The sequence below is a fragment of the Odocoileus virginianus genome, chromosome 20 (assembly GCF_023699985.2).
Source record: "Odocoileus virginianus isolate 20LAN1187 ecotype Illinois chromosome 20, Ovbor_1.2, whole genome shotgun sequence".
Taxonomy (NCBI): Eukaryota; Metazoa; Chordata; class Mammalia; order Artiodactyla; family Cervidae; genus Odocoileus; species Odocoileus virginianus.
Genome location: NC_069693.1, coordinates 46,619,235 through 46,646,819, shown reverse-complemented (window position 1 = coordinate 46,646,819; position 27,585 = coordinate 46,619,235). Strand labels below are relative to the sequence as shown.

The window sequence follows — 27,585 nt, the reverse complement described above, 5'->3', positions numbered from 1 at the left end:
GGGATGTCAGCTCAGAGGCTGGACAGAAACGTGTCCTTTTTGATCTTATTTCTTTCTCAGCATCTGTTTTGACTCTTCAAGCCAATCTGCTTTCACCAGCATCACCACTCAACTTGATCCTTATAAGGCCACGTATGTTTTAAACCATCTTGTCTGAGAACAGTTACCTGTGTCCTGCTTCAGTAAACAGAGGCCACCTTTCCTAGTGGCACTGGGTACCTGGTGGTGGTGACTCTGTTATGCCTGCATAGCTGAGGAATGATGTGAGCAGAGGGCTGACTGCTCAGCTGCCACTGGGTGACCAATGTCCCCGATCCATCCTTCTGCAGTCCTTGCACCCTGATCCGCATCCCAGCACTTCTGACCCTGCCCTGCGCCACCTGCTCCTGAAAGAGCCTCGGAAACCTCAGCTGCTGAGGGGACAGCACAGTGTTTCCTGTAAATGGGATGCAACATACACCCTGAGGGTATGTTTACAAATGCACAAATCTGTTCACATCAAGTCCAGCATGCTGGCCACAGGCCTCTCACATGTGATGTTTCAATTCTCATTGATTAAACTTATGTACAATTAAAACTCAGTCCCTTGGGACTTCCCTGGTGGTCCAGTGGTTAAGAATCTGCCTGCCAATACAGGGAAACATGGGTTTGATGCCTGGCCTGGGAAGATCCCACATGCTATGGGGCAGCTAAGCCCGTGAGCCACAACTCCTGAGCCTGTGCTTGAGAGTCCGAGAGCCACAACAAGAGAAGCCACCACAAGGAGAAGGCTGAATACTGCAACTGGAGAGCTTCCCCGCTTGTAGCAACTAGAGAAAAGCCCAAACGCAGCAATGAAGACCCAGCACAGCCAAAAAACACCAGTCCTCAATCAAACAGAACACATTCTAAGCGCTCAATGGCTACGTGTATCCAAGGGTTTCCCTGGAGGATGGTAGAGTTCTGGAACACTCCACAATCAGAGAGTGTGTCCACATTCTGATCCCGTGACCTGTGGATGTGTGGCCTTAACCAGCAGAGGGACTCTGCGGGTATGATTGAGTTAAGCATCTCCAGGCGGGAATGATCCTGGCATCTGGGTGGGCCCAGTGTCCCCACAGGGCCCTTGCAAGAGGCGGGCAGGAGGGCCCTGAACTGTGGCCACCTGTTCTGACGACCACAGGAAACTCTCCTGATGGGCGAGAGACTCAAGGATGGCTACAATTTCCCAAAAGACAAGAAACAATTTGGAGTCCAAACCAAACTTTAAAATATCCCCTTCCCTCCTAGATCCTGCGGGTCTGCAGCCTTGGAGTCACCCAACACCCAATGCTCTGCACCAGCCAAGGCAGCTACACTCAAGCCTGTGACCAATGCACCCAAACTGTCCCGCTTTGTGCTGAAGAGTGACCGCGTCCCACATAAACTGATGGTAAGCTTGCTCCGCTGCCTTTGCTCAGCACTGTCATTTGATGGGTGCTGACGAGCGGCTGCACTTTTTCAGGGAAAATGTGTACAAGGAAGTTCAGGATTGTTTTCTCTCTAGTGGGTGCCAGAACACGGAATAGCCCAGGGCCAGACTGTAAATTGTTGATACCGTAGGAAGTTCTGTGATTGGGGAAAAACTCTGAACCTCTGCCAAAACACACCACATCCATAATACAGGTTCTCCTTGATCTTAGATGGTATTCATGGACTGTGATGAGTCTATTTATTCTTTATCTGCCCAGATGAAATGGAGGGTATCACTGCACCTTGCTAGGTGGATAAATGTTTGCCTTCTGGACTGGGCTGTTTTTCAGTGTTTACCTGAGAGTCAGGTAAAGCTGGAAGATGACATGATGAAGTTTTTTGTGGAGCTTCATCTCTACTAGAGGGGAATGTGTGTGATGCTACAAAGAATAAAAATACCATTATCAGCTAGGATATTCAGTTCAGTTCAGTCGCTCAGTCATGCTAGCGACTTTTAAGTCATTCAGCCTTAAAAAGGGAGGAAATTCCCACACCTGCCACCATATGATGAATCTTGAGGACATGATGCTCAGTGAAATAAGCCAGACACAAAAAGACAAATATTGCATGATTCCATTTATGTTTGGTTCATATAGCGGTCAAAATCTTACCAACAGGGGACTTCCCTGGTGCTCCAGTGGCTCTGCTTCCAATGCAGAGGGCCTGGGTTTGAACCCTGGGCAGGGAACTAGACCCCATATGCCACAGCTAAGAGTTCACAGGCTGCAACCAAAGACCCCGTGTGCCACAACTAGGACCTGGCGCAGGCAGATAAGTTAGTAAGTATTTTTTAAAAACCTTAGAGACAGAAAGTAGGACGATAGGTACCAGGGATCAGGGTGGGGGGGCAATGGGGAGTTACTGTTTAGTGGGGACGGAATTTCAGTTTAAGAAGGTAAGAAAGTTCTAGAGGCTGACGGTGGTGATGGCTGCACCATACTGTGAATGCATCTCAGACTGTGCACTTAAGGGTGGTTAGGATGGTAACGTTATGCTATGTGCGTTTTACCACAGTTAAAAAAAACCCACAGTGAAAAATCATGACACACCCCGAGGAACGACCGCAATTAACTGGCGACATGTCCCAGGCAAACACTTTGTAAAACTCCTTTTGGCTTTGAAGATGGGGGAGGGGCTGCCAGCCAAGGAAGCAGATGCCCCTGGAAGCTGGAAAAGGTGAGGAGGCACACTAGAGCCTCTGGAGGAGACAGCCCTGCTGTCTCCTTCAACTGGGCTCCTGGCCTCCAGGCTCTGACTCAGTAAGTTTCTGTCGTTTTATGTTTTAAGCCCACCCCCCTGTCCGCCTGCCTAGTGTGTGACTGTTATGGGCTGAATTGTGTCCCCTGCATTCACATGTTGAGGCCCTAAGTCCTCACCCCTCCAGACCCCCAGCCCTTGGCAACACAGAGCCTGGGACCAACATCCCTCCTTCCCAATTCCAAGTTCCTGGTGTGTCAGTATCCTGGGGTTGCTGTGACTGATGATGTGGCTGGGGATGAATGCGCTGTGGGTGCAGGGTACTTAAGGGGTTTCTAGGAGGTATATAAGCTTAAGTGAGGTCCTACAAGTGGGGTCCTAACCCAGTAGGGTTGGTGGCCTTATAAGGGGAAGAGGTATTTCCCTGGTGGTCCAGCGATTAAGACTCCATGCTCTCAATTCAGGGGGCCCAGGTTTGATCCCCGGTCAGGGAACTGGATCCCATGTGCCATAACTAAGGGTTCACATGCCCCAACCAAAGATCCTGAGTGCCGCAACTAAGACCCGGCACAGCCAAATAAACAAACAAAGAAAATAAATATTTTTTTAAAAAATAAAGGGAAGAGAGAGAATTCTCTCTGTGTGCATACACCAAAAAACAAAAACAAAAACAAAAAACACCCCACACAGGACACAACAAGAAGCCAAGAGAGACCCTTTGAGAACCCAGCCAAGCTGGCACCTGATCTTGGACTTCCAGTCTCAGTGCTGTGGGAAGAAAGGTAGGCCCTGCTGGGTACCCCACACCCACAGCATGTTGGTCACCAGTTGCATCATCGGTCAGCAGCCCCAGGACACTGAAAAACCAGGAACTTGGAATTGGGAAGGAGGGACGTTGGTCCCAGGCTGTGTGTTGCCAAGCGCTGGGCGTCTGGAGAGAGGACACTGTGGGCCCGAGAGAGGGCAGGGCGGATGACCTCGGCCCATGGGGCTGGCACGCCCCTGAGGCTGGGGCACTGCTGAGAGCCCTCTGAGAAATCCCACGTCCCAGACTTCCATTCCCTGGGATGCTCAAGCTTCTTTGAAGCGATTCTTTTCCTTGCAACTGCAAAGTACATTGATGGAAATCATGACCTTTTCCTCTCTTTTTAATTTCAGAGGTTACACACGATCAGACCGTGAAGCCCAGGAAACAAGAGAAAACACTTTCTCTTGTTAAAGTCAGTTCTACCTGTTAGCATGGACAGAGTGAATTTAGAGTCTTGCTCTCTTGTGAGTGGCCTGGAAGGATGAACGGACCTTCCGGTTCATCAGGGGTTGGAGTGGACGGTAGTTGTTCACCATCGTCTTCTCTTCTTCACCAGGCACAGAAAACAGGAGCGAGCGAAAGGCGGCCAGCTGGAAGGGAGGGTGTCGATGTAAGCTGGCTGCAGGCACGGAGTGAACCAGCCCCTGCGCCTGTCCTGTCTGTGCAGGGCCCTCCCAGCCTGAGTTGGGGCCCTGTATGACCAAACCAATGAGGCAGAACAGCAATGTCTTTTCAGGTTCTTCTCTGCCCTTCAACGGGTGCTCATAGTGCCTCTCCAGCCGCCTGACCCCACCGTGCATTTTTGTGTGATACTTGCCACTCTGCCTTAAAACTATTGACTTAAGTTTCTACTTTCCTGCCAGGCAGCGGCATATAGAGACTATGGGACTATGGTCACTACGCTGTTGCCTCCCCCACTCCCCGCCACTTGCCCACCCTCTCCTGCTGTAACATCTGACTCCTAACTAGTGTTTACTACACATCTGCTGAGTAATAGAAGGGTGTTGGTGAGGATGGCCAGTTTCAACCATGTCTGGAACAGTTCTATTCTGTGGGAAGGTTGGAGATCTCACCTTTAGCCTTTCAAAGCAAATAGCATCACCTCAGGGAAGACTGGTGTGCTGCAGTCCATGGGGTCACAAAGAGTTGGACGCGACTAAGTGACTGAACACACACACAACAGCATCCTCTCAAGGGTTTTTTTTTTTTTTTTTTTATTTGGCTTCACTGGGTCTTAGTTGCAGCATGCTGCATCTTTGATCTTTGTTGTGGCACGCAGGATCTTTAGTTGTGGCGTGCGGGATCTAGTTCCCTGAACAGGGATTGAACCCTGGCGCCCTGCATTGGGAGTGTGAAGTCTTGGCCACTGGACTACCAGGGAAGCCCCATCTCATGACTTTTAAATAAGAGGATGTTTTACAGAAGCAAAAGGCTGGAAGGACATCCAAGTGCTCATCGAGAGCCCTCAGGAAGTGCATAACTGAAACCGAGGTGGTGAATGCTGCTGTGATCGATTAGAAATGTCTGTCCTGGGCAGGGGCTGGGCGAGAGGAGCATGCCTGCTGCACAGTCGTCATCTTGGAACTCTGCCCTAGACAGACAGACTTTCTCCAGATTCTGGAAATTCCCGGAGAAAAAGATACTTTAACTTGAAAAAAGTATATAAGTAATATCTATTGCTTCAGACTGTAAAGAACTCGCCTGCCAGTGCAGGAGACCAGAGTTTGATCCCAGGGTCAGGAAGATCCCCTGGAGGAGGGAATGGCTACCCACTCCAGTATTTTTCCCTGTAATTTCTATGGAGAGAGGAGCCTGGTGGGCTACAGTCCATGGGGTCACAAAGAGACATGACTGAACAACTAACACACACACACATATACACAGACACACAATATTTAATAAAGGAAGAGAAAGAAAATAAGAACCACTGCAGACCTGTGACCCTGGGACAACCAGGGTTAACTTTTTGGTGCACCTCTGTGTGACACCTTAGGGCATCGCTCAGCAAATAGACATTCACCTCCCCCCTGCCCCTCTGGCCTTAGCTTGGCCATCATAACTTGCTTTGGTCAACAGGATGTGAGCAGTTGTGATGCAAGCAGAGGCCATAAATATGCCTGTGTGAGTTGGCCTTTCTTTTGCATTGCTATCTTGTGCCATGAGAAATAGCCCTGGGTGGCCACTGGTCCAAGAACCATGAGAGACATGGCCTGACCCAACACCCAACTTTGGCCAAAACAGGGTCCTAGCTCCCAGATATCTATGAGTAGGGAAAAATAAATGCTTAAGCTGTTGAGTTTGGGGGTGGTTTGTTAGGTGGCATTTTGCAGCAGTAGCTGACTGACACAACCCCTCTGGAATTTTCTCTGGGCATTTATATTCTATAACTTCTTATCACAGTGTGATTTCTTACTGTTCTGTCGGCCAAAGAAGTGGGACAGACCCTAGTCCTCCTTTTCTCCTGCAGCGACCCTACTTCTTTCACAGCTCTCCAGCAGTCATCTATGACATCCCTTATTGCCTAATTTACTCATCTGAAAATATTCAGGGACCACAGAGGTCCCTGAATGAGCAAGGATCCATGTCCCAATGATAATATCACTTCTGTCCTGTAAAGCTGCTTTACCCCAATGGAGACCAAAGAGCAGGTGCTGGCCTTGCCCCAGAGACTATCACCTGGGAAACTCGCCACTCCTGAGGCTGACCACTAAGATTAGAAGGTGCTGAACACAACTGTCTGTCCCCACCTCTGTTCCCCTTCATCCGCCGCCTTCTGCCCCTTTCTCTATCTCTGTTTGTCTTTGTCTCTGTCTCTCTGCCTCTTTGTCTGTCTCTCTTTCTCTCTTCTCTGTCTGTCTCTTGCTCCTCTCTGTCTCCATCTCCCTCTCATACACCAATATTTCTAGGTCAGGAGAAGAGCTGCAATACTGGGAACTTCATTCAACCCCCACAAGCTCCTATTTCAACTGGAAATTGTTCTTGTGAAGGAACATCAAAAATGCACCAAAGCATGAAACCACACAATGCTCGCTCATACTGTCTCAGTGAAAGCCAAACCAGAGGGATCCCCATGAAGTCCCGTGCGCCGGATACAGGTGCCACTGACCTGGTCCTGAGCCACCTCGATGGGCTTCTTGTGGATGATCCAGGTGACCGACTCGGACAGTGGCGGCGTGGTCAGGGAGCCCGGGTACGTCCAATAGTCCTGGCAGGCAGGCAGCAGGCAGGAGGGCTGGAAGGGGCCCAGGGCTGCTCGCATGTCCTGGGGGAGGAGACCATGGGCTCTCAGACAGGTGGAGGAGGCCAGAAAGAGGGCACCGCGCTCGGCTTCATCTCAGTGACTGGCCTGGAGTGGAGCACATTCCTGGGATAAAGGCCATGGCTGCGGCTGCCACATTTGGAAACTGTAACAAGAGAACGTGGCCTTCTGCATTGAGCAGGGGTATCCACCACAGGTTTGCATGTTTTCTTTTAAAGCTACTCATGTTCCTACACCTTGGCTGTGAAAATATCACTCTTCAAGGTTGATGTCAAATAACAGGCACAACACAAAATGTGCCATTTTAACCATTTAAAACACACAGTTCAGTGGGGTTGAGTACCTTCACCTCGTTGTGCAACCATCCCACCATCACCTGTGGAAGGTTTTCAACATTTCAGACTGAAACTCTGTCCCCATCACACAGTAGCTCTCCTCCCCTCTCCAGCACTCCTCCCCTCCCCCAGCCCCTTGCATTCATCATCTACTTTCTGTCTCTATGAATGTGACTCCTCTAGGGATCTTGTATAAATGGAATAATACGGGGTTTGTCCTTTTTGTGACTGGCTTATCTCACTCAGCACAAGGTCCTCTAGGTCCATCTGTGTTGGGGCCTGTGTCAGAATCCCCCCCCCCCCTTTAAAAATATTTATTTATTTATTTTTTAAATTTAACTGTACCAGATGCTGGATCTTTAGTTGTGGCATGCAAATTCTTTGTTTTGGCATGTGGGATCTAGTTCCCTGATCAGGGATCAAACTTGGGCCCCCTGCATTGGGAGCTTGAAGTCTTAACTACTGGACCACCAGGGAAGTCCCAGAATTTCCCACTTTTTACTGCCGAGTAATATTCCACTGTGCCGATGGACCATGTTCTGTGTATCCATCATCACTAACTGACACTCGGGTTGCTTCCACATCTATGCTGTTAATAAAGCTGCTATAAACACGAGTGTACAAACATCTCTTCAAGTCCCTGCTTTTAATGATTTGAGGAGATACCAGAAGCAGAAACGTAAGACCCCATGGTAACTCCATGTTTAGATTTTTCAGGGACCACTAGACTGTTTTCCATAGTGGCTGCACCAGAAAATATTACACTTTTGAGACAGCCGATCCTCTCTTTAAAGCAGCCCTCCCTGACATGAGAGCCATGCAATTACACATGTGCAGGAGGACACACTGCTCTGGTCAGATTCTCTGACTCATATGAGAATTTTCCTTCTCATCATGGTTGAGGGGGAGGCGTTGATGGACCAGGACAGCCTAGTGCTCCAGGCTGCTCTGTCAGCTCATGCCATGCTTGGGAGCCCGGTGTTCAGAATTCATACTGGCTTGCTTACCACGCTCTAGAATGGACAGAAACTTGTCTCCAGGTTCCTAATGACTGGTGGGATCCCACGTCACTTGCCCACTCAGCTATTCGATGAGCACCACGGTAAACCTGACACCGTCTTACGTGCTGCGGCTACAGGATCACACAAGGTGGACCCACTACTTGCCGTCGTGGAGCTCACTTCTAATGGAGGAACGCCACAGCAGATGGCTTGCAACCAGTGTCTAGTCACGACTTTTTTAAAGAGCGTCACTGAAATGCAATTCCCGTAGTGTGGCGCCTACCCACCTAAAGTGCACAGTCCTATGGCTGTGTGTTCACAGACATGTGAACCCTCAGCACAGTCAATTCTAGAACATGTTCCTCAAAACAGAACTCCAGGGGAAAAGAGCCCCAGTAAAGACTCTTAAGCTGTTACTTCCGCTAACCCCGACCCCACCAGAGGCTCCGTGATCTGCCCATTCTGGAAGCTTCCTAGAAGTGGCATCACATAACCTGGGGAGTTCTGCATCTGGCTTCTTTCACTCAGAATGATGTGTTCAAAGTCCATCCCTGTTGGAGGTGTCAGTGCTCCATTCCTTTACCTAGCTGAGTGATATTCTCCCATATTGTCTACTCAGTTCTTAAAGGGCACAGACCACATATGCACACAGGAAAAAATGCAGAAAGCCCTACCAGCAGGTGTGGGGGGACAGACAAACCCCCTCAGACCTCCTCCCCCAAGACCCTGGTCCCAAGGTACTGACCTGCCAGATGCCCTCTGAGGCTCTCACCTTGGATTTCCAGAACCAGCCTTTATGTCTGTTTCACTGATTAAGACAGAGAGATAAGACCTTTCCAAAGCCACGTGACCAGACAGCAGTGGGACTCAGGTGCTACAGGAGGCCTGCCCTGTCCCTCAGAGCTGGACCTCACGGAGGTGACCCCTACTGCCGCCAATGTTCAAAGTCCACCCAGACGTTGGGGAACCCAGGAGGGAGTGCAGACTGACAGATGACTTAAGCTGTCACTCTCCTGACCCACGAGGCACAGGCCCCTGCCCTCCAAGGCATGGCCTTTCTCTCCTAAGCTTCTAAATCTTATTTTTCAGCTGAGGAAGCTGAGGCTCTGGGACAAGCATCAGGACCAGAACTGGACTGGTGGTTTCCTCCCTCCCCTCCTCTGGCACCATTTCGCCTGTGTGTTTGCCCAGAACCTTCGGAGAAGCATGGCCCCCTTAGTATATAGCCCTCACAGCAGCTCTTTCTTTCCCACCAGGAGGTGGAACCACACCTGGGGTGTGGATGCTGCAGGGAACAGTCCAGGTTTACTTTGGCTGCGGACCAGCGAGGAGGAGGGTCCTTCCAGCACCTCGACCTTGCCAGGTTCCTGAGCTGGCACATGGGCAGCAGGGGGGCGAGCTGGTCTGGTCCAAGGAGGCCAACATCAAGGGGAGTGTGCCACACAGATCAAACAGCCCCCGAGAAGCGGCTGAGGAAGGGCCGATCCCCAGCTCCCCTCTGGAGTCTCTCTGGCCATTGTCAAGACACGTCAGCGCCCCATCCGTCCCCACGACCAAGGACCACGTGGTGACTCCTTCCCTCTTGGAATTCTTTTGTTCGGCACTGAACAAATAAACTGCAGGTTGTATAGGAATTTCCATTTCTCCATCAAAGCCCTCTCTCAGCTCGTACCTTGCAGGCCGTGCTGTTGGGCTATGCTGGGTGCAGCCAGGTGCGTGGGGGGCTGGGCCGGACAGAATCCTCTCGCCCCACCTCCCTCTTCTCCCAGGATGAGGCTGACCCTAAGGAGGCCAGATGTCTTGCTGGTGGACATTCTTAAATGGCCATAGTTGGGAATTCATTTCAATTGGTTTTAAAACTAACATTATCACTAATGGAGGTTGTTGCCTGGGACAAGGCTAAAAATTTTGAAGTGGATTAATCTCATGAAAAATACTACATAACTAACAGTACTACTGGCAGGCAGACAAGGCAAAAATCTTCAAGCTGCTGCCTGAGTGGCTGAGTATTGGGATATCCCGTTACACCGAGCGGGGAGGACCTGGGAATAGCAGGAACATGTTCAAGTGGATGAGTCAGCTGGAGAAGGCTGGCATCAGCCCCAGGGAGCCCCAGGTCCAGGACCGGACTCAGACCCCCTTAGCACTGCTCCTCCCTCCCAACTGGTTTGTTTGCTTGTTTTTCTTTGCAGAGGAGCCATTACTCTAAGCAATCTTGCTTTTTCAGTTATGCTGATTTCAAAGTATGTAGCTTACCTTGTGCTTTATGTCCGGCAAGACTGCCACCAGCTCCTGCAGCGCCTCGTGGCGGGCCCCCAGCTGCACAGCGTGGCACGGGGAGTGGTCACATGACAGGGCCGGGGACAGGGTGACAAGCACATGTCATCCTAAGGAGACCGTGCCTAGAAAGCAGGTCTCACTAGGATAGCTGCACCCGGCCCACTTACCTTTAAAAATACGCCTACCACCGCCAAGCCGTCTGCTCCCATCACGGCGTCCGTGTAGTTCTGGTATTTCACAGTGTTCCAGTGAACCAAGTGCAGCTGGAACCCAGGAGGAGAGAGTTCCCCCATCACCGGGCAGCAGACGCCAGAGGCGAACCCTCGCTCTCCTCTGTGTGGTTGTCAGGAGCTCATGGCTGCAGGCCGGGTCGCCCAGCTTGTGCGTGAGTGTGTATGCATCAGTCGTGTCTGACTCTTTATAACTCTGTGGACTGTAGCCTGCCAGGCTCCTCTGTCCATGGGGTTCTCCAGGCAAGAATACTGGAGTGGGTTGCCGTGCCCTCCACCAGCAGATCTTCCCCACCCAGGGATCAAACCCGTGTCTCTTACATCTCCTGTAAGAGGGTTCTTAACCACTAGTGCCACCTCGCCCAGACCAAGCTCACTCAAACCCCAGAAAGCAGAGCCTTAGTTCTCAGGGGGAGAGAAAGGAGGCTTGCTTTAACTATGTCAAACACACGGGTGGTTGGATTATTTGCTACTGCTCAGACAGCTCAGGCTTCCCTGGTGGCTCAGATGGTAAAGAATCCGCCTACAACACAGGAGACCTGGGTTCGATCCCTGGGTTGGGGAGACCACCTGGAGGAAGGCATGGCAACCCACTCCAGTATTTTCGCTTGGAGAATTCCATGGACAGAGGAGTCTGGTGGGCTACAGTCCATGGGGTGGCAAAGAGTCTGACACGACTGAGCGACTAAGTACACACACACACACACACACACACACACACACACACGGACAGCCTTGAACCAGCGTTGCCAGATCACACATAGGACTCTCAGTTGAATCTGAGTTTCAGATAAACAGTGGATAATTTTTAATGCTAGCACACCACCCAAATGGCACTTTTTCTGTCACCCTCTCCTGAATTTCTTATTCTTCACACCTTCCTCTGGCTTTCCTAAGTCTGAACTCGGCATCACAGCTGACCAGATGATTTAAATCAGATTTAAATCAGCAGGGAATGGCTGGGGGAATGGGTATTCCTGGGGCGCTGGTGAGCAGGAGGCAGAGCCAGGACCCCTGGGTTCTGTGTGATGAGAACCGGGCCGGGGCCCGGGTGTTGGCATCTCCTGCTGCAGCGTATGTGGTGGTGGAGGCCTTTCTGAACCCTGACCCAGGCCTTGAGTCCATGAGGACTCGGCCCAGAGAAGCCTCCAGCCTCTCATGGTCAGCAAGACCCTCCCCCAGTCGGCTGATGGACTTGGGGGCGTGGGGAGCCTTGCCGGGGTGCTGGGATCTGGTGGCACCTCACTGCCAACAAGTCCCACTGTTCCTCACCACACAAACTGGGGACCGCTAGGGTGGCGTGGGTTCCCTCTATCCTCCTGTGCCTCACCTGGAACTCCCTACCCGCTGTCCTGTGGGGTCTTCCAGAAATAGAAGAAATCTCAGGGCCCCGCCCACAGCCTACCTCCTTCTCAGACCCTGCCATAGGGGGCTGGCCTTGCCTTCCAAACCCTACAGGAAATGGCCTGCTCCAACAGGGGCCAGTGGCATGGCCAGCACGGCCTCGCAGGCCCTGCCCACCTGACTCAGGAACAGTCAGGCTCTGGTGAGTCCCAAGCTCTGATCCGGCTCCTAGATGAGCACATTGCAGGGAATTCCTCTGTTGAAATAGCTGCTCATTAAAGACCAAGGGGGCAGGAACACAGTTATTAAGAGGAATGTGGCTTGCTGAAAGCAGGTGTGTTACAAGCTGCTATTCCTTCATTTTTGTTATATTTGTAAAAATGTGTGCAGTTATAACAATCACTAATTGTTTGAGTGATAATGTCACTCCCTAATTATCAACTGTCCCCAGAGGCCACCTCTGGCTGTGTGATCACAGCAGTGTTCAGGTTTTGGTCTGACTGGACTCTGGTTCTATAGTATTACTTCCATAATGATGGCGACAGAAAGAGTTCAGAACTTGAAATGCATCAGAAAGCCAGGTGATTGGTGGGTGGGGTTGGTGGGTGGATGGGGGTGCAATACAGTGAATATGGCAAATATCAACACAGGATCTGTATGGTGAGCGACTTTACAATTTCTCACTACGCAGTTCTTTCATTTTTTTTGGGAGGGGGTAAGTTGGAAAAATTTCATAATAAAATATTGGGGGACATCTACAAGGCCCCACTTACCACCTCAAACTCAATTCCTGACCTTTGTCTCTGAACCTTTTCTTTACTGACTCCCATTTTGGAATGTCCCAAATATCACTTTGTTTTAAAGAGGTAATTTCTATTGTAAAGATTTTCTATTCTCAGTAAAAGGCCTCGTATGCCTCTAAGGACAGGAAGCTTGTTCCCAGTGGACCAGCCTCAAGTGAGGCTGAGCTAAGGGCACAGACTCTCTCCTGAAACCCAGCCATCTGACTCTGGCAAGTTACAGCGCCACTCAGAACCTCAGTCTCTTCTTCTAGTCAGTGAAAGTGCTAATGTTACTCTTGCCCTTAAGGACAGTCCTGAGAGCAAACGGATGGGGTGGCCAGTGGCTTGAACATCGAGTCCCATGTCCCAGGAAATTCTTTCTGTGCAACCAGGATGCTCGGTCACCTGACCTCAGGTGACCAAGTCAGTCGGGAAGCCCCCACGTGTTAGCTGCTACGAACCTCTGCCGGGTATGCGTGGTTATCCACCATGTGCTCTGAGCCCCACTCGTTCACTGCTCCCCAGTGGAAGTGGAACTGCTTTAGTCTGTAGTGGTTTTCCAAGGGGCCGCCGCTGATTCCTGAAAAGTGAAGCCGTGGATGTGGTGTTAGCCTGCCTGTCAGACTGGGGAGCTGCTGTGACCCTGGCGACACTGGGCTCACACGCTGTCACTCTTGAGAGATCCGTGCTGCTGAAAGGTGGCCCTTGTCTATCCCCTGTCACCTGGCCCCGGCCGGCCCCCAGTGACTCACGGGGAACCCGGGAGAGATGCAGAGTCCAGTGCTGCCACCAGGTGGCGGTCGAGTAGGCAGCAGGAAGGCAAGAAAAACCGTCTCTGAGATGCATGCCAGTCCTGTAAGACTTTTCAACTTTCCTTTAGTTAAAAAAGAGAGAGAGAGATGTCTTTTGAATGAAATAATAGCAGACAGAATTCTGTCACCAAATAATTTCATAAGCTAATATGCAATGAGCAAGATGTTTAAATACACAAATTCTGAGCTACAAGGTGCTACTTTCCCATCAGGGCTGATCTCTAGGCAGCCCCTGCTCTGTCCAGTCTCACCAGATGACCACTGTCTAAGTCACTCCAGATCCCCAGAGAGCCTCCCCAAGAGCTGTGACCGTAATGCACGCGGGCTTATCCCTGAGCATATGCATGGAGGCAACTTCTCTGAAATGTGGGCCCCAGAGGTCCAGGGTGGGGGCTGGGAGCCTGCATTTGAATGAGCTCACGGGGGTGGGGCAGGGCTCGGATGCACAGGGTTTAGCCCGTCTCCAGCTGCACTTTGCTAACAGAGCTCCACCACCAAGTGCAAGAAAGTAATGGTAACTGCTGGATATCCCACCTGTGTTTGAGGTGAGCGTCCTGGGACACTGGGATCCTGGGATGAGTCTGGAAAAGACACTGGCAGGGCGTGGGGTGGGGTTGGGGGAGGTTGCCTGTATCAGCTCCTCCATGCAGCAAAAGCAGGGGAAACATTTAGTGATACAACAGATGCTATTGCAAACATCAGATACTACTGGGCTTAGGGTGCTTTCTGAATGCTTTTGCCTCTGAAGGTGTTGGTAGCAGAAGGCACTGAACTGTGAACCAGAAAACGGATTCAGCCCACGATTCTGCGCTTGATCTGTTCTCACTCGAAAGTGAGCACGCAGCTCCAGGACGTCGTTATGGGCACCTTGTCATGAGAGTCTATGACTTAATTCTCCTGAACACACACATTCTATCTCACTTTAAATGTACACAGAGAAGGACCTCTTTGCCCCACAAGTTAGTAAGTAAAAACACAGTAAATCATGAAGCCTGAATCCACTGGTCAGGAGAAGCCTTTCTGTACGGAGGGAACCTATTTGTTGGGTTCAGATTACAAGATTTTACTGGGTTTTCTGTGGCTGGAAATACAAAGGGGTGGTGTTTTCTTTCAAGGACTGAGGATACCCGAGCTGACTGGCTTCCGTAGTTTTGTACAGTTTTTGTTTTTTTGGCTGCACCTCTCAGCTTGCAGGATCCTAGTTCCCTGACCAGGGATCGAACCCATGCCCCCTGCAGTGGAAGCTCGGAGTCTTAACCACTGGACCACCAGGAAAGTTCCTTGTGTAGTTTTTCAATTTATTAGGAGAGGTCAAAGAGGTTTCCGATTATCCTGGCCACGAGAAGTAGGATTCAACCTCAGATCTGACACCCAAACCCAGGCCTTGGGTACAAAATATCACCTAAGGAAATTACACCAGTACCGGTGGTGGGATCTTTGTGCCATTTCTGACGGCAGGGGAGGTGGCAGCCCTGGCCAGCTGACACATGGGCTCACCAATATGCACTAATGCGTGCAGATGCTGTGTGACCTCGAGCAAGTTGCTCAGCTTCTCGGAGCCTCAGCGGTCCCACTTGTGAGAAGTGCCGTGTTGGCCGGACGGCCTCTTTACACACAGTCATCAGATGGTGACAGTGATGCTGGCAACCACACACCACGCCACCTTTCAGGGACTTGGCCTCTTCACCGATTAAAGAAGGAAAGACTCCTAGCTAGGTGGTCCTAGTGGGCCCTTCCAGCTTGAACGACTGAGAACTCTGGAGACACCACACAAGGTGTCCAGAAAGAGCGACACCAACTGCACGAGGCACAACCCCCCCATGAGCTGGCATTGGCTGGACCGGCCAACACTAATCTTGTAGAAAATCCCTGCCCGCTGTGGTCACCAGCAAAGAGTGGGGGGTGGGAAGGAGGCTGGGCAAGGGCATCACCCCCTCCTCTGGCAGGTAAGGACTTGTTCAAGGTCGTCCTCCAGCCAGGTCTGGACCAGGGCCCTGGGCCCACAGTCGCTCCCCCACCCCACCCCGCTTGCTCCCCCGCCCTCCACATCTAGCTGCCCCCAGAACCCTCCAAGGCTAGCTTCTCGCAAGGGGCTTCCTTCTTGCCTGCTTCCCAAAGAGGCAGCCGTCTAAAGAAGAGGATGTGGACGGAGGTTGGCTTTGGAATCTGGGCCACAGGGAAGACGAGCTCCTGTCAGCGGCGAGGCCTCTCCTCCCCGACACCTGGTCATCTGTCTGTGGGCGGCGGCCACTCCCGGCTAGGACCAGGCAACCCCCGCAGGCTGCTGCCCATCACCTGCTCTTTGACCTGCAGGTGCGGATCGGGAGCAGAGCACCGTGCGAGGAGCGCTGGTGCTGGGCTGGGCTGCAGCGGCGCCCCGCGGCCGGCCGGAGGAGGTGCAGCGGGAGCCTGTAACTGAGATGCCTGCAGGCCTCCCTCCTTCACGCACATTTCGGCAGAGAAGCAGCACCAGCTGGTACAGGAGCTGCTCCAGTACAAGCTCGGGTGTCCCATTTCTACACCTCGAGCCTCTTCCCCCTCCTTCTCTGGAACCATGTCCATAAAGGTTGATGGATGGGCACAGACAGTCACGAGCTGGTCACCAGTGTCTTTACTTCAAAACCAGAGAACAGTGTCCTGTTGCTGCAGTGGTCGGGGGTTTGCTCTGGGTCAGTGCTGGCACCATCACCTCCAAATGCAGTGATCTCGGTCCGATTGCCAAACTGCTCCTAGCCTGAGTCTCCACGCCTGTAAAATGGGGAGGATCCTAGCAACTACTCCTTAGGGATGCTGCAAGGATTAAATACAAACTTCTTAGAAGAACACCCGGTCTTCTGGAAGCACCAAAGGACACAATGCTGGCAGCCACAGCACTCATCTCTGCAATGGGATGACGCGGCTGACTGAGGATAGGGTCCCATCGGTTCTCAATGGTCAGCATCTCCTGTGTCCTGGCGATGTGCACCCCCACCTGTCAACGCCTGGTGGACAGCCAGCACGCGCTCCGAGTGCCATTCATGGGTGAGCCAGCCTTTGCAAGTGCCTGCTATACATTAAGCATCGTGCACAGCTCCCACCTTCCCCAGTGACCGTTCCTCATAATGACCCTGCAAATAGCTACTACTGGCCCAGTTTTGAGATGAGAATATTGAAACTCACAGGGGCCAAGTCACCTTCTCCAGGTCCACCAGCGGCCCCAGCCCAGGCCTGCTTGAAGGTCCAGCCCTTGGCTTTCGTGGCGGAGTTCAAGCTGAACACTTGTCCTTTCTTGTAGCAAAATTAGGAACCCAGTTTAAAACAACTGGGTTGTTTTAAAACAACTGGCGGCCGCCCTGGATAAAATAATCTTAGTGCCTTTTCATAATGACAGACAGTGTCAGAAAACAGTTGAAAAGGCGAGCCCAATCTGTGACAAGGAAGCCTTTAGTTTGCCAGCCCGACTCCACCAGCAGCGCCACTGTTCACAGACTGGAGGCCATGCAGCCTCTGCCCCGCCTCACCTTTTCTTCCCTCCTTCCCTGCCCCCTGCAGGCTCCAGGTACAGGTGCTCAACACACAGCTGGGGAATTGCATCCCCAAGGACAGTGATGTTGGAGCCTGACTCTGAGCCCAGATCTACCGTCTCTGTTCTCATAACAGCCGCTGATAATATCCATCTATTAGTACTTTGGTGCTTTGATCAGGATAAACAGGCCATTTGGCAGGCACAGTTGTTTTAAGGCTTAAAATAAGTCTGAGAGCAGTTTGAGATGTCCTATTTAATCAAAACTGCAAATAACTCAATGGTATCAGTTTGAGATGTTCTACTTAGAATGGCCAGGCTTCCCTAGTGGCTCAGATGGTAAAGAATCTGCCTGCAATGCGGGAGACCCAGGTTCAATCCCTGGGTCAGGAAGATTGCCTGGAGAAGGGAATGGCTGCCCACTCCAGTATTCTCGCCCGGAAAATCCCATGGACAGAGGAGCCTGGTGGGCTATAGTCTATGGGATTGCAAAGAGTTGGATGTGACTGAGCGACTAATACTTAGAACTGCAAATAAACTCAGTGGCACTGAGAATCAGCCTGTTCTTGGTGACGCCCTGGGATTTAACATCTCAGCATATCTGACGATCTGATGCTCTAAGTGTTCTCTGGATCAGGGAGGTCTTTGTCATTCTCTCTAGGTAAGCAGGAGCCACAGCTTGGGGCTTAGCACCAAGGGGCACAACCCCACCCCAGAATTTCAAAATCCAGAAGTATGGCGGATCAGGTTGCTCTCGGGGTCCTAACCTCTGGGATCACTGCATGTCGACTCTGGGTCTGAAGCCAGGCAAGCGTGAGCACAGCCCCTGCTTTCAAGCAGCGTGTCTCTGCACGGTGGTCTTATCTCTCTGCACCTCAGACCTGACATCTGTACAATGACGATGACACCTTCCCCATCAGAACATGGCTGGTCCTTACAAAATGTTTCTTGGCCTGGCCCCTGGCCCTGGGAGGAGCTCCAGCAGTGGGAGCACCTTCTGCTATTGTTATTGTCTCGTTTTTATTACTAATACCATGGTCACCATCTTCATCATCAAAGTGGAGATATGCTGTCATCGGAAACAGCCACTAATACCCCTAAGATAGGACCTGCATTTAAAGACTTTGAGGGATAAATGTATTTTAAGAAAGTGTCCTTTAGAGGGGGCTTGGCCAACCACTAAGCATTAAAAGGGAAAATCATTCATTCATTCAACAAACATTCACTGAGTTCCTCCAATGTGCCACAGACTCTGCTAAGTGCTGGGGATGGAGAGGATGAGGCAAGGCCGCCCTGACCTCCTGGAATGTGGATGGCACAGGGGCAGGTGGAACTAAATGCCTTGAAAAGTATACCCTGATTCACACACTCACGTAACAGGCATTCAAATGCACCTGGTGGTAGTAGAGAAGTCACCGCTGGTGGTAAGCTAGGACCTGGTTTAGAGAACACAGGCGTCTCTGCGAGGAGCAGCGGGATCTACCTGTGGCCTTTGGCCCTTGACCTTCAGCCCCATTTTCTGCACCTACGCTGCCCATCGGGTAGAAGCGGCGCTGTCACTCCTTAAGAAGAGGATCTCTCAGGAGCTGAGATGAGGGGGCCTGGCCTGTGAGGGGCTTGTGGTGTGTGACCCGAGTCTGTTTGGAGCTGGCGCTGTGTCCCTCCCTGCCGGCAGCCTTCCTTCCCTGGCCTTCAGTTGCACATTCCTTGGAAAGAACCACTGGCTCCAGCTCTGCTGCTCATCGTTGCTGGCAGGCCTTGATCTCGAGCATGCCTGTCCCTCACCCCGTGGAACCCCAGAGCCCTTGGCCTCGGCTCTGGGTCTCTGGGGCTCATACGTTGACCTGCTGGCGTGACCTGACCAATGTGAACATTTTGTGTATGGTCACTTCTGCACCATGTCCTTTTCCACTCACTTCCCTTCCTGCCCCGAGGCTTTCCCTTTCTGTCTATGCATTTAAAAAAAAAAAATCATGGGAGTGTCTCACAATTTTCATTTTCTTACTGCAGAACTTTTTTGAGCTCTTCCTGTCTTTCAGCTGCAATTTCCATTTCCTCTGCTCCAAGCAGCTCCTAATTTCCATTTGAGGTGAACAAAGAAGACAGCAAGTCTGAACTGAGGGGGCTCAAGGCTGGAGGGTGGGGGCAGCATGTGAAATTGAGCAGGAGAGAAAGGCAGAGGAAACTGGGCTTTGGGGAAAATGACAAGTAAAGTGAAAGCAGATTGGCGGGTGTGGACACGGGCCACAGGGGGAATTATCCAACTAATTTATATGGCCGGGGAGAGACACCCAGATATTTCTTTCGGTCTGTGGCAGGACAGGGTGGGGCCCTTCAAGCCAGACTGAGAAGTAGTGGAGGAGCCAGAACTTGGGGGTCAGGACCCGGTCAAGGCAGAGGCCTGGCTGCAACAGGGCCCAAGAGCCTTCAATTTGAGAGCGATCAGAATCAGGGGGGCCCAGGGTCAGCCCAGGTTCAACCGCAAGGTGGCGGCTCCAAGGACGCTTGGGGAGTGTGCCCCTCTCCTCCCCAGCACCCCTGGGGTCCTCCCCTCTCGGCTCTCTCCTGCTCCAGGCAGGCTCACCCCACAAGAGTGACTGAAACTGGGTGATGACCATCAGCAGGGGCCCGACACAGTGGTCCTGGGGATCAAGGTGCTGCCCCTTGTGCTGCTCTGCCAGGGGGGCGGCCCGTCTTGTAGGCGCCATCATCCCCCATTTGGGAATCCCTCTCCTGGAGCAAATTCGCCCAGAGGAAGGCAGAGTTGGGGGAGGCACGGTTCTGACCAGCTGTGCCTGGACGTGTCAGTACTCAGCTGACACAGTGATGCAATGCTGGCTTTAGGATCAGGGGGAATTGGACTTGAACCAGACGCCTCTGGCCCTGCCCCCAGTCTCCTCCTTGCATAGAATGAAGATGCTCAGAGCCTCCACGGCAGCATCTGTCTGTGGTGTGCTGTCGTTCATCCAATGGGAGTGATTGTGAAAGGGACTGTTTGCATGTCTGTCTGTCCAGCATACCTTCCCCCTTTGAGAAACAGTGCCAAGATTTCCCCTGGACTCACATGTCCCTGACATGTGATCTTGGTGAGGATCTCAGTCAGGGTGTTGGGTGCTCTGCCGAGCAGGGGGTAGAGTGAGTGCCAAGCTCAGCCACCAGTCCCTTTCCCCCGGGGAATCACAAGTATTTTGTCAAATGTATCTTAACAACACACACACAAAAGTCCAAAGTGACCTTTGGAGTTTTTCATATTTTATGCCTCTTGAGAAATCTGTATGCAGGTCAGGAAGCAACAATTAGAACTGGACATGGAACAACAGACTGGTTCCAAATAGGGAAAGCAGTACATCAAGGCTGTGTATTGTCACCCTTCTTATTTAACCTATATGCAGAGTACATCATGCAAAATGCTGGGCTTGATGAACCACAAGCTGGAATCAAGATTGCAGGGAGAAATACTAATAACCTCAGATACGCAGATGACATCACCCTTATGGCAGAAAGTGAAGAAGAACTAAAGAGCCTCTTGATGAAAGTGAAAGAGGAGAGTGAAAAAGTTGGCTTAAAGCTCAACATTCAGAAAACTAAGATCATGGCATCCGGTCCCTTCACTTCATGGCAAATAGATGGGGGGAACAATGGAAACAGCGGCAGACTTTATTTTCTTAGGCTCCAAAATCACTGCAGATGGTGACTGCAGCCATGAAATTAAAAAACGCTTGCTCCTTAGAAGAAAAGTGATGACCAAGAAAAGCAACGGATCAATGACTAGACTGCATATTAAAAAGCAGAGACGTTACTTTGCCACCAAAGGTCCGTCTAGTTAAGGGTATGGTTTTTCCAGTAGTCATGTATGGATGTGAGAGCTGTACCATAAAGAAGGCTGAGTGCCAAAGAATTGATGCTTTTGAACTGTGGGGTTGGAGAAGACTCTTGAGAGTCCCTTGGACTGCAAGGAGATCCAACCAGTCAGTCCTAAAGGAAATCAGTGCTGAATATTCATTGGAGGGACTGATGCTAAAGCTGAAGCTCCAATACTTTGGCCACCTGATGCAAAGAACTGACTCATTGGAAAAGACCCTGATGCTGGGAAAGACTGAAGGCAGGAGGAGAAGGGGATGACAGAGAGTAAGATGGTTGGATGGCATCACTGACTCAATGAACATGAGTTTGAGCAAGCTCTGGGAGTTGGTAATGGACAGGGAGACCTGGTGTGCTCCAGTGCATGGGGTTGCAAAGAATCAGACATAATTGAGCTACTGAACTGACTGAACTGAATTGAACACACAGTTCCCAGACCTACTGGAGCCTAAGGGTTTATCATCATCAGCCGATCAGAGAATTGTGCACAAGCTGATCACAGACCCTGAGACACTTCTCCTTTACCTGGCCTTTAAAAATGCTGTGCTGATGATGCATTAGGCTGGGCACCCAAAGCCAGTGCTCTGGGACAATCCAGAGGGATCGGGTGGGGAGGGAGGTGGGATGTCATGTTCAGGATGGGGGGACACATGTATACCTGTGCCAATTCATGCTGATGTACTGCAAAAATCATCACAATATTGTACAGCAATTATCCTCCAGTTAAAATAAATGAGTTAAAAAAAAAATAAAACAGAAGGCACTAAAAAAAAAAAGCCACTCCAAAATATATTAAAAAAAAAAATGCTGTGTTGAGCCACCTAAATGTATATTGATCAATGAGTGGAAAAAGAAGATTTGGTATATGTATACAATGGGATACTACTCAGTCATAGAAAGTAATGAAATAGTGCCATTTGTAGAGGTGGATGGACCCAGAAACTGTCATACGGAGTGAAATAAGTCAGAAAGAGAAAAACAAATATTGTACACTCACTCATATATGTGGAATCTAGAAAAATGACATAGATGATCTTATTTGCAAAGCAGAAAAAGAGTCACAGACAGAACAAACATATGGACCCCAAAGTGGGGAAGGGGAGGTGGGATGAATCGGGAGGTGGGGATTGACATATATACACTATGGACACCACGTATAAAATCAATAACCAGTGAGAACCTACCGTATAGCACAGGAAACTCTGCTCAGTGTTAAAAAGAGGGTGTATATATGTACATATGGCTGATTCACTCCGCTGTACAACAGAAACTGACCTATAGTTGCAGTGTAAAGCAACTATACTCCAATAAAAATAAATAAAAATGCTGTGCTGAAATCCTTCAGGGTGTTCAGGGTTTTGAGGGGCATCAGTCCCCTGTTCTCCTTGCTAGGCCCTGCAATAAACCTTTCTCGGCTGTACACTCAGATCACTGAGTGGTCTGGTTTCTGTGTTTTTTAAGATCTGGCCAACATCCAACTTTCCCCTCACTTCTGTGAGCTAGCCTTTCCTCCTAAGCATATCCTTTGGTTGGCACTGGGTGGAGTTGGGTTCCTGTCACTTGTTTTTGTGAGCCCTACATGAGAAGCCTCCCTGAGGGATCCTGTGAGAGCTTCCCCAGGCATGGACACTGTGCCCAGGACACACGGACTCCTTCTCACCTGCAAGATGAGGAAAGAGACCCTGGAAACTGAGGCACGATGTGTGAGGAGCACACGGAAAAGGGCTCCCGTCCCCTGTTGACCATCGGTCCACCAGAGTCGGGGAGGGCCAGGTTTGGCCTTACTTCACCAACCAGTCCCTCTGCCTGGCCCATTCATGCCTTTAACTTTTCATTCACGGTTTACCCTCCAATTTATTGAGCACCTGCAATGTCCAGTAGGAGTGATCCTGCCTTTGTGGAGTTCACACCCTCACTGGAGTGATGGGTTAGTGAACAAGACTACCGGCCGTATGGGAGGAGGTGGACTGAGGGCTGGCCTGGAGAGGGCTTGGGTCTCGGGGCTGTGTCAGGGGTCTACAGGTTTGATGGCTCCCTAGGACAACTCCTAGGACTCAGGTAGAGTCTGTTTTTTAAAGTTGCTGCGTAAAACTGAGAAAATTTTCATACAAAGCATATTAAACCTGAAAAGTCAACTTTAGTTGCTCCTTGGGAATCTAGACTTGGAACAGACCAACAAAGGCAGAGAAAAGTTGGCACAGTAAGTCATAAGCATGGCTAAGACACATTACAGAGAAAGGATGCAAGGAAAATCAGCAGAGGGCGAGGCAGTGTCTGGAGACCAGCTTCCAGGGTCCTTTCTGGAGTGACAAGGGATGCCCTGAATCCTAGCAACAAGCTATGACAACACATATGGAGCATTGCCCACCAGGGGCGCCCATGGGAGACATGATGTCCGTCCGATGTTTTCACTGGGGGCTTGTCACATGGGCATCCTCTGCCTTTCATAAATTCTCCAGAGGGAGAACACATGTTTAGTGTAAACAAGGCTTATGATGATGTGTCTAGGTGCTGAAAAAATTCCAGCACAGCCAATCTTGCCAAGTAAAACAGAAGCGGAAGGAAACTTCCCAAACCTACAGAGTCCCCACCCCACCCTTGTAAGGCTTGTGAGGCACACTTGTGAGGCTTCAGTGAGATGGTCGCCAGATTTCTTGGAAGGACGCTGAGCCCTGCCCCGAAGCCTCCATCACCAGCACTCCACACAGCCTCCTGCTCGACCCTGCTCCTCACCTCTTCCTGAAGCAGCTGGATGTCAGCCACATCACTGCCCCGTCTCACTCTGAACGAGGACCAGTGAGGTTCCCAGACCCCGGACGCCTGGCCACAATTCTCCCTCCTCTCCTTCCAGGACTTCCCCCCTCCGTGCCTCTCTCCTCCACCCCACTCTGCTTTTCTCCTCAGAATGCAATGTATTTATGTTTTATTAGCTCCCAGTTTCTTTCTTCCAGCCCCTGGAATGTAACCCCCAGGGGAGGACCTCATTGTTCCATTTCATCCCCCAGAGATGTGACACCAACATAGCTGGTCAGCATCACCAGCTTTAGAGTGACCATCACCCTGTCCATCCCCACCGCCAGCCTCAGCCTTCTCCCTCTGCTGTGACCCACTCTCAGGACTCACAGGAGCAAGGGGCCCAGACCCCCTCTCAGGCTCACCTGACCCCTCCGTGGAGTCGTCAAATTCCACTTGGAAGAGGTAGCCGGTGTTCCAGACATAGAGGCAGGCCTCTGCATTGTAAGAGACCCCCAGGGGCTTCAGTTGGGGATCATAGACGCTGTCCCTCCAGCGGATGTTGATGGGGGACTGCCGGGTGCCCCCTGGCACGGAGGCTGGACCCTTCCAGACGGGGTGCACTAGGGGCAGAGACAGGGAAGAGAAGACCCTCATGGTGCGTGGGCGCCGTTTCAGCCTCAGAGCGAGGAGGCAGAAACTTGCAAACTTGGTCCCAGAGGAGCCCGCACTGGAGAACCTGGCCCCACGTGGAGCCTGGGACCGCCAGGCCTGTAACCTCGAACCTATAGGCGGGGCCTTCGCTCCATCTCCTCTCCCGGGCCACGCCCAGGACCGATTCCTTTTTGAAGGGAGTGCCGCTCATCGTGGCCTTGTGGCTGCTTGGAGTCATTCTGACCTGTGGTCATTGTCACAGCGCGGTCACAGGGAGTTGTGTCGGGGAGGTGGGGGGGCGGGGGTCCAGCCCAGCCCAGTCCAGGGAGGCAGGCAGTGGAGGACTGTGGACTCATGGGGGTTGCTACAAGTGTCAGAGAACAGGACACCCAAGTGTCCTCCGGGAAACCAAAGTCCCAGGATCCACGGAAAACCCTGCTCAGAAGGGCCTGGAATAGAAGCCTTGGCACCCACAACAACCCCCAGGCTTTCAGTTATGCAGCATGCAAGGTGCGGTTCCTGGCCTAGGCGGCTGCTAGCAGTGAAGAACCCGCCTGCCAATGTAGGAGACATAAGAGACGTAAGGTCCAGTCTGGGGGCCGGGAAGATGCCCTGGAGGAGGGCATGGCAGCCCACTCCAAGATTCTTGCCTGGAGAATCCCATGGACAGAGGAGCCTGATGGGCTGCAGTCCACAGGGTCACAGAGTCTGACATGACTGAGCACGCACACAAGGTGGGTCCCTGCCCAGCTGCAGCTTGCTAGAGATGCAGATCACCAGGCCCCACCCAGACACCCTGCAAGCTTCAATCTGTTCAGAAGGGTCTGCTCACAGAGGAAGACCCTCCCTCCTGGATTCCCAGAGGCAGGTGCTCTGGCTGATGTAGAGCTCAGCCTCTGGCACTTTCCTCCAAGCTCAGAGAAACACACTAAAGGCTTCTCAAAAAAGCACTGCTCAGTACAAAGTCGACCTATGCCTTGGTTTTCTTCACTTAACTGTAGATGTCTTCATACCTGGCTCCTGTTTTATACTTGGTGACCATGAAGAGCATCAAGGCACCTGAACCCAAGTCCTGGCCCCACCACTCTGTGGCTGTGTGTCCCTTGGCAAGTTTCCTAACCTCTCTGAGTCTCAGTTTCATCACCTGTAAAAGGTGGCTCTTGATGGTACTTATCACACAGCGCTGGTGGGAGTATGAAGCCAGGAGAGACTAAGGACAGCAGAGAAATGGGGATTTTGGTATCATCCTCAGGTGTGGACCAACGGAAAAATTGGGAAAAGTAAGAATGTTTGAGCTTCCCTGATGGCTCAGGGGGTAAAGAATCCACATGCAATACAGGAGACATAGGATACGTGAGGTCGATCCCTGGGTTGGGAAGATCCCCTGCAGAAGGAAATTGTAACCCACTCCAGTATTGCCTGAAAATTCCCATGGATAGAGGAGCTTGGTGGGCTAGAGTCCAGAGGGTCACAAAGAGTCAGACAGGACTGAGCAACTAATGTAGTATTTTTAAGGGTCCACTGTGTGCCAGGCTTTCTGCTTGAGTCATTTTATCTTCACGTGGCCCCCTGTGGGATTTCATCATCCTGTTTTACAGGTGAGGAAACCGAGGCTTGGGGAGATGAAGCAATTGGCCAGCTCTCCCTGCTGACAAGTGTCACCAATGCCCAACACGGAGGTAAGCTCCAAAGTCTAAGCTCTTCCGACTGTCCTAGCCTGGAATGTGTGGAATACTGACGTCAGAGGTGAACTTGGGGGTACCTGCAGGCCCTGTATCTGACACAGTAAGAACCTGAGGTCCAGAGAGAGGGAGGGGTGAGTCCAAGGTCACAGGACACCAAGGACACCACCGCCAGGATGAGGCTGCCCTGGGCCAGTCTTTGGATGGAACTGGCTGGTGACCTATTTATCAAATTTACTGAGACGTTCTCTACTGGGGCTTGGAGCCCTAATGACTTGGCTGGTACAGCTGGTTCTGGGAGGGCAGGATATTGAGTAATAGCAGCTTGTCTTGGCGGTGGGGGGGAGTGGGGTGGTCGGAGTGATCACTGCTCCCTCCTTGTTCCGAGCCTCTCACCCTCCTGATGGATCTGAGGTTAAGGAACAGCCCACGTCTCCCACAGGAAAGACAGAGTAGAAACCTGAACCCAAGCCAACTGGCTTCAACCATCTCCTATTTTGAAAGATGCCATGACATGAGACACACAGCGTGGGAGTCTGTATCTGGGAGACCGGAGGCTCTACTTACAAGCGTCATTTCTCCTTCTCTGTGCACAGGGAACCTGCGAGCACCATCGCGCCGGCCTTAGCAAGTGGCTACGGAGGGTGCCCCATATCTGCTTGGCCAGGAGAGACAGACCTGAGGACTTCAGATGACTCCAGCCCGGCACTGGGGGCCTGACCATCTTGCCTCTGTTCCCAGGGGACCCAAGAACCAGAGGGGGGTTTCCCCACTCTCTGCCCTCACTTTGGGCAGGACAGCCGAGCGGTGGGGTGGGGGTGGCCCACCTCTTTTGTAAAACCTCACCCAAAGCGCTGATGGTTAAATTTCAACCCATGCCCGCCCCAACTTCTCAGATGACGTGGGGTTTGGCTTAGGGAAGGGTGCCCTGCGACTAGGGACGTTTGCTGTGGCCAGCCCCTCGGGTCACTGTGCTTTGACCGGATAAACAGTGGGGTGAGGGTGCCAGGGAGTGAGGGGAGTTTGTGGAGAGCCTGCTGCCAGACCAGGGAGCAGACCAGAGCAAACAGACCAGAGCAAAGTCCCTGTTTGGGTGTGACCCTGGCTGTGGGTCCCTCCAGCCTCGGACCATTCAAGACCGGGCCCAGAGCCGCGCTGTGTGTTTCCGGGGAGCAGCAGGGTCAGAGGGGCAGGAGGGGAATCTGCCAAAGCTGCTGGTGGACAAGGCAGGGGAGCAGGTGGCCCCTCTGCCAGGGCCCCTGGGAAGCAGCCCATCCTGTGTCCATGAAACAGGCGTGATCTGGTAGGAATTCATTCTGCCCAAAGTACGACATCCTGCTTGGCTTGGGACACTTCTAGTTTTTGCCTCCTGTCTCAGCATAAACATTAACATGCCCCTTTTCATGCTTAAAATGTCCACATTTGGATAATAAATCAGATGATTACTCTAACTACACAACCTGTAATATCTGTAGATGCCAGACAACAAAAAACCTGCTTTGGATTATACAGCAGTTTATTCCCCCAGATACTTCCTACTGTGAAATGGAGATGGCAGGGTTCAGATGGAAAGGTATGTAAAATTTTTCGGGTGGGGTTAAACATATAAGCTTC

The 27,585-nt window shown here is 51.5% G+C and overlaps 1 protein-coding gene and 1 long non-coding RNA gene across 10 annotated transcripts; one reads left to right on the top strand and one right to left on the bottom strand.

Moving 5' to 3' along the window:
• The first annotated feature begins 923 nt into the window (after positions 1–923).
• Positions 924–9,725, top strand: LOC110145504 (uncharacterized). Of its 5 annotated transcripts, XR_011482267.1 has the most exons (4): positions 924–1,031; positions 1,270–1,411; positions 2,506–2,750; positions 3,847–9,725. It is a non-coding gene; the product is annotated as an uncharacterized lncRNA (long non-coding RNA). The 5 variants fall into 5 exon arrangements; XR_002316231.2 differs by lacking the exon at positions 2,506–2,750 and having other exon boundaries at positions 9,348–9,725; XR_002316232.2 differs by lacking the exon at positions 2,506–2,750 and having other exon boundaries at positions 9,181–9,725.
• Positions 3,821–26,811, bottom strand: CA5A (carbonic anhydrase 5A). 5 transcript variants are annotated; one of them, XM_020905844.2, is made up of 7 exons: positions 26,539–26,811; positions 24,061–24,258; positions 13,189–13,307; positions 10,539–10,634; positions 10,348–10,410; positions 6,603–6,758; positions 3,821–4,086 (listed from the first exon to the last, which is right to left on the bottom strand). In XM_020905844.2, the coding sequence occupies exons 1-7, from the start codon at positions 26,693–26,695 to the stop codon at positions 3,943–3,945; spliced, it is 933 nt and encodes a 310-aa protein (XP_020761503.2). In that variant the 5' UTR covers positions 26,696–26,811; the 3' UTR covers positions 3,821–3,942. The 5 variants fall into 5 exon arrangements, with proteins under 5 accessions (XP_020761503.2, XP_020761504.2, XP_070307519.1 ...); XM_020905845.2 differs by lacking the exon at positions 10,348–10,410; XM_070451418.1 differs by lacking the exons at positions 3,821–4,086; positions 6,603–6,758 and adding an exon at positions 9,397–9,873.
• Positions 26,812–27,585: the final 774 nt, after the last annotated feature.

Coding starts and splice junctions, on each gene's coding strand:
- CA5A (XM_070451418.1), bottom strand. CDS start 26,695: ATGGTCAGGCCCCCAGTGCCGGGCTGGAGTCATCTGAAGTCCTCAGGT. Junction 13,308..24,060: donor CGACTCCACGGAGGGGTCAG/GTGAGCCTGAGA, acceptor TTCACTTTTCAG/GAATCAGCGGCGGCCCCTTG. Junction 9,874..10,347: donor TGCCGGACATAAAGCACAAG/GTAAGCTACATA, acceptor TGGCCTCCTTAG/GGTCAGCCTCATCCTGGGAG.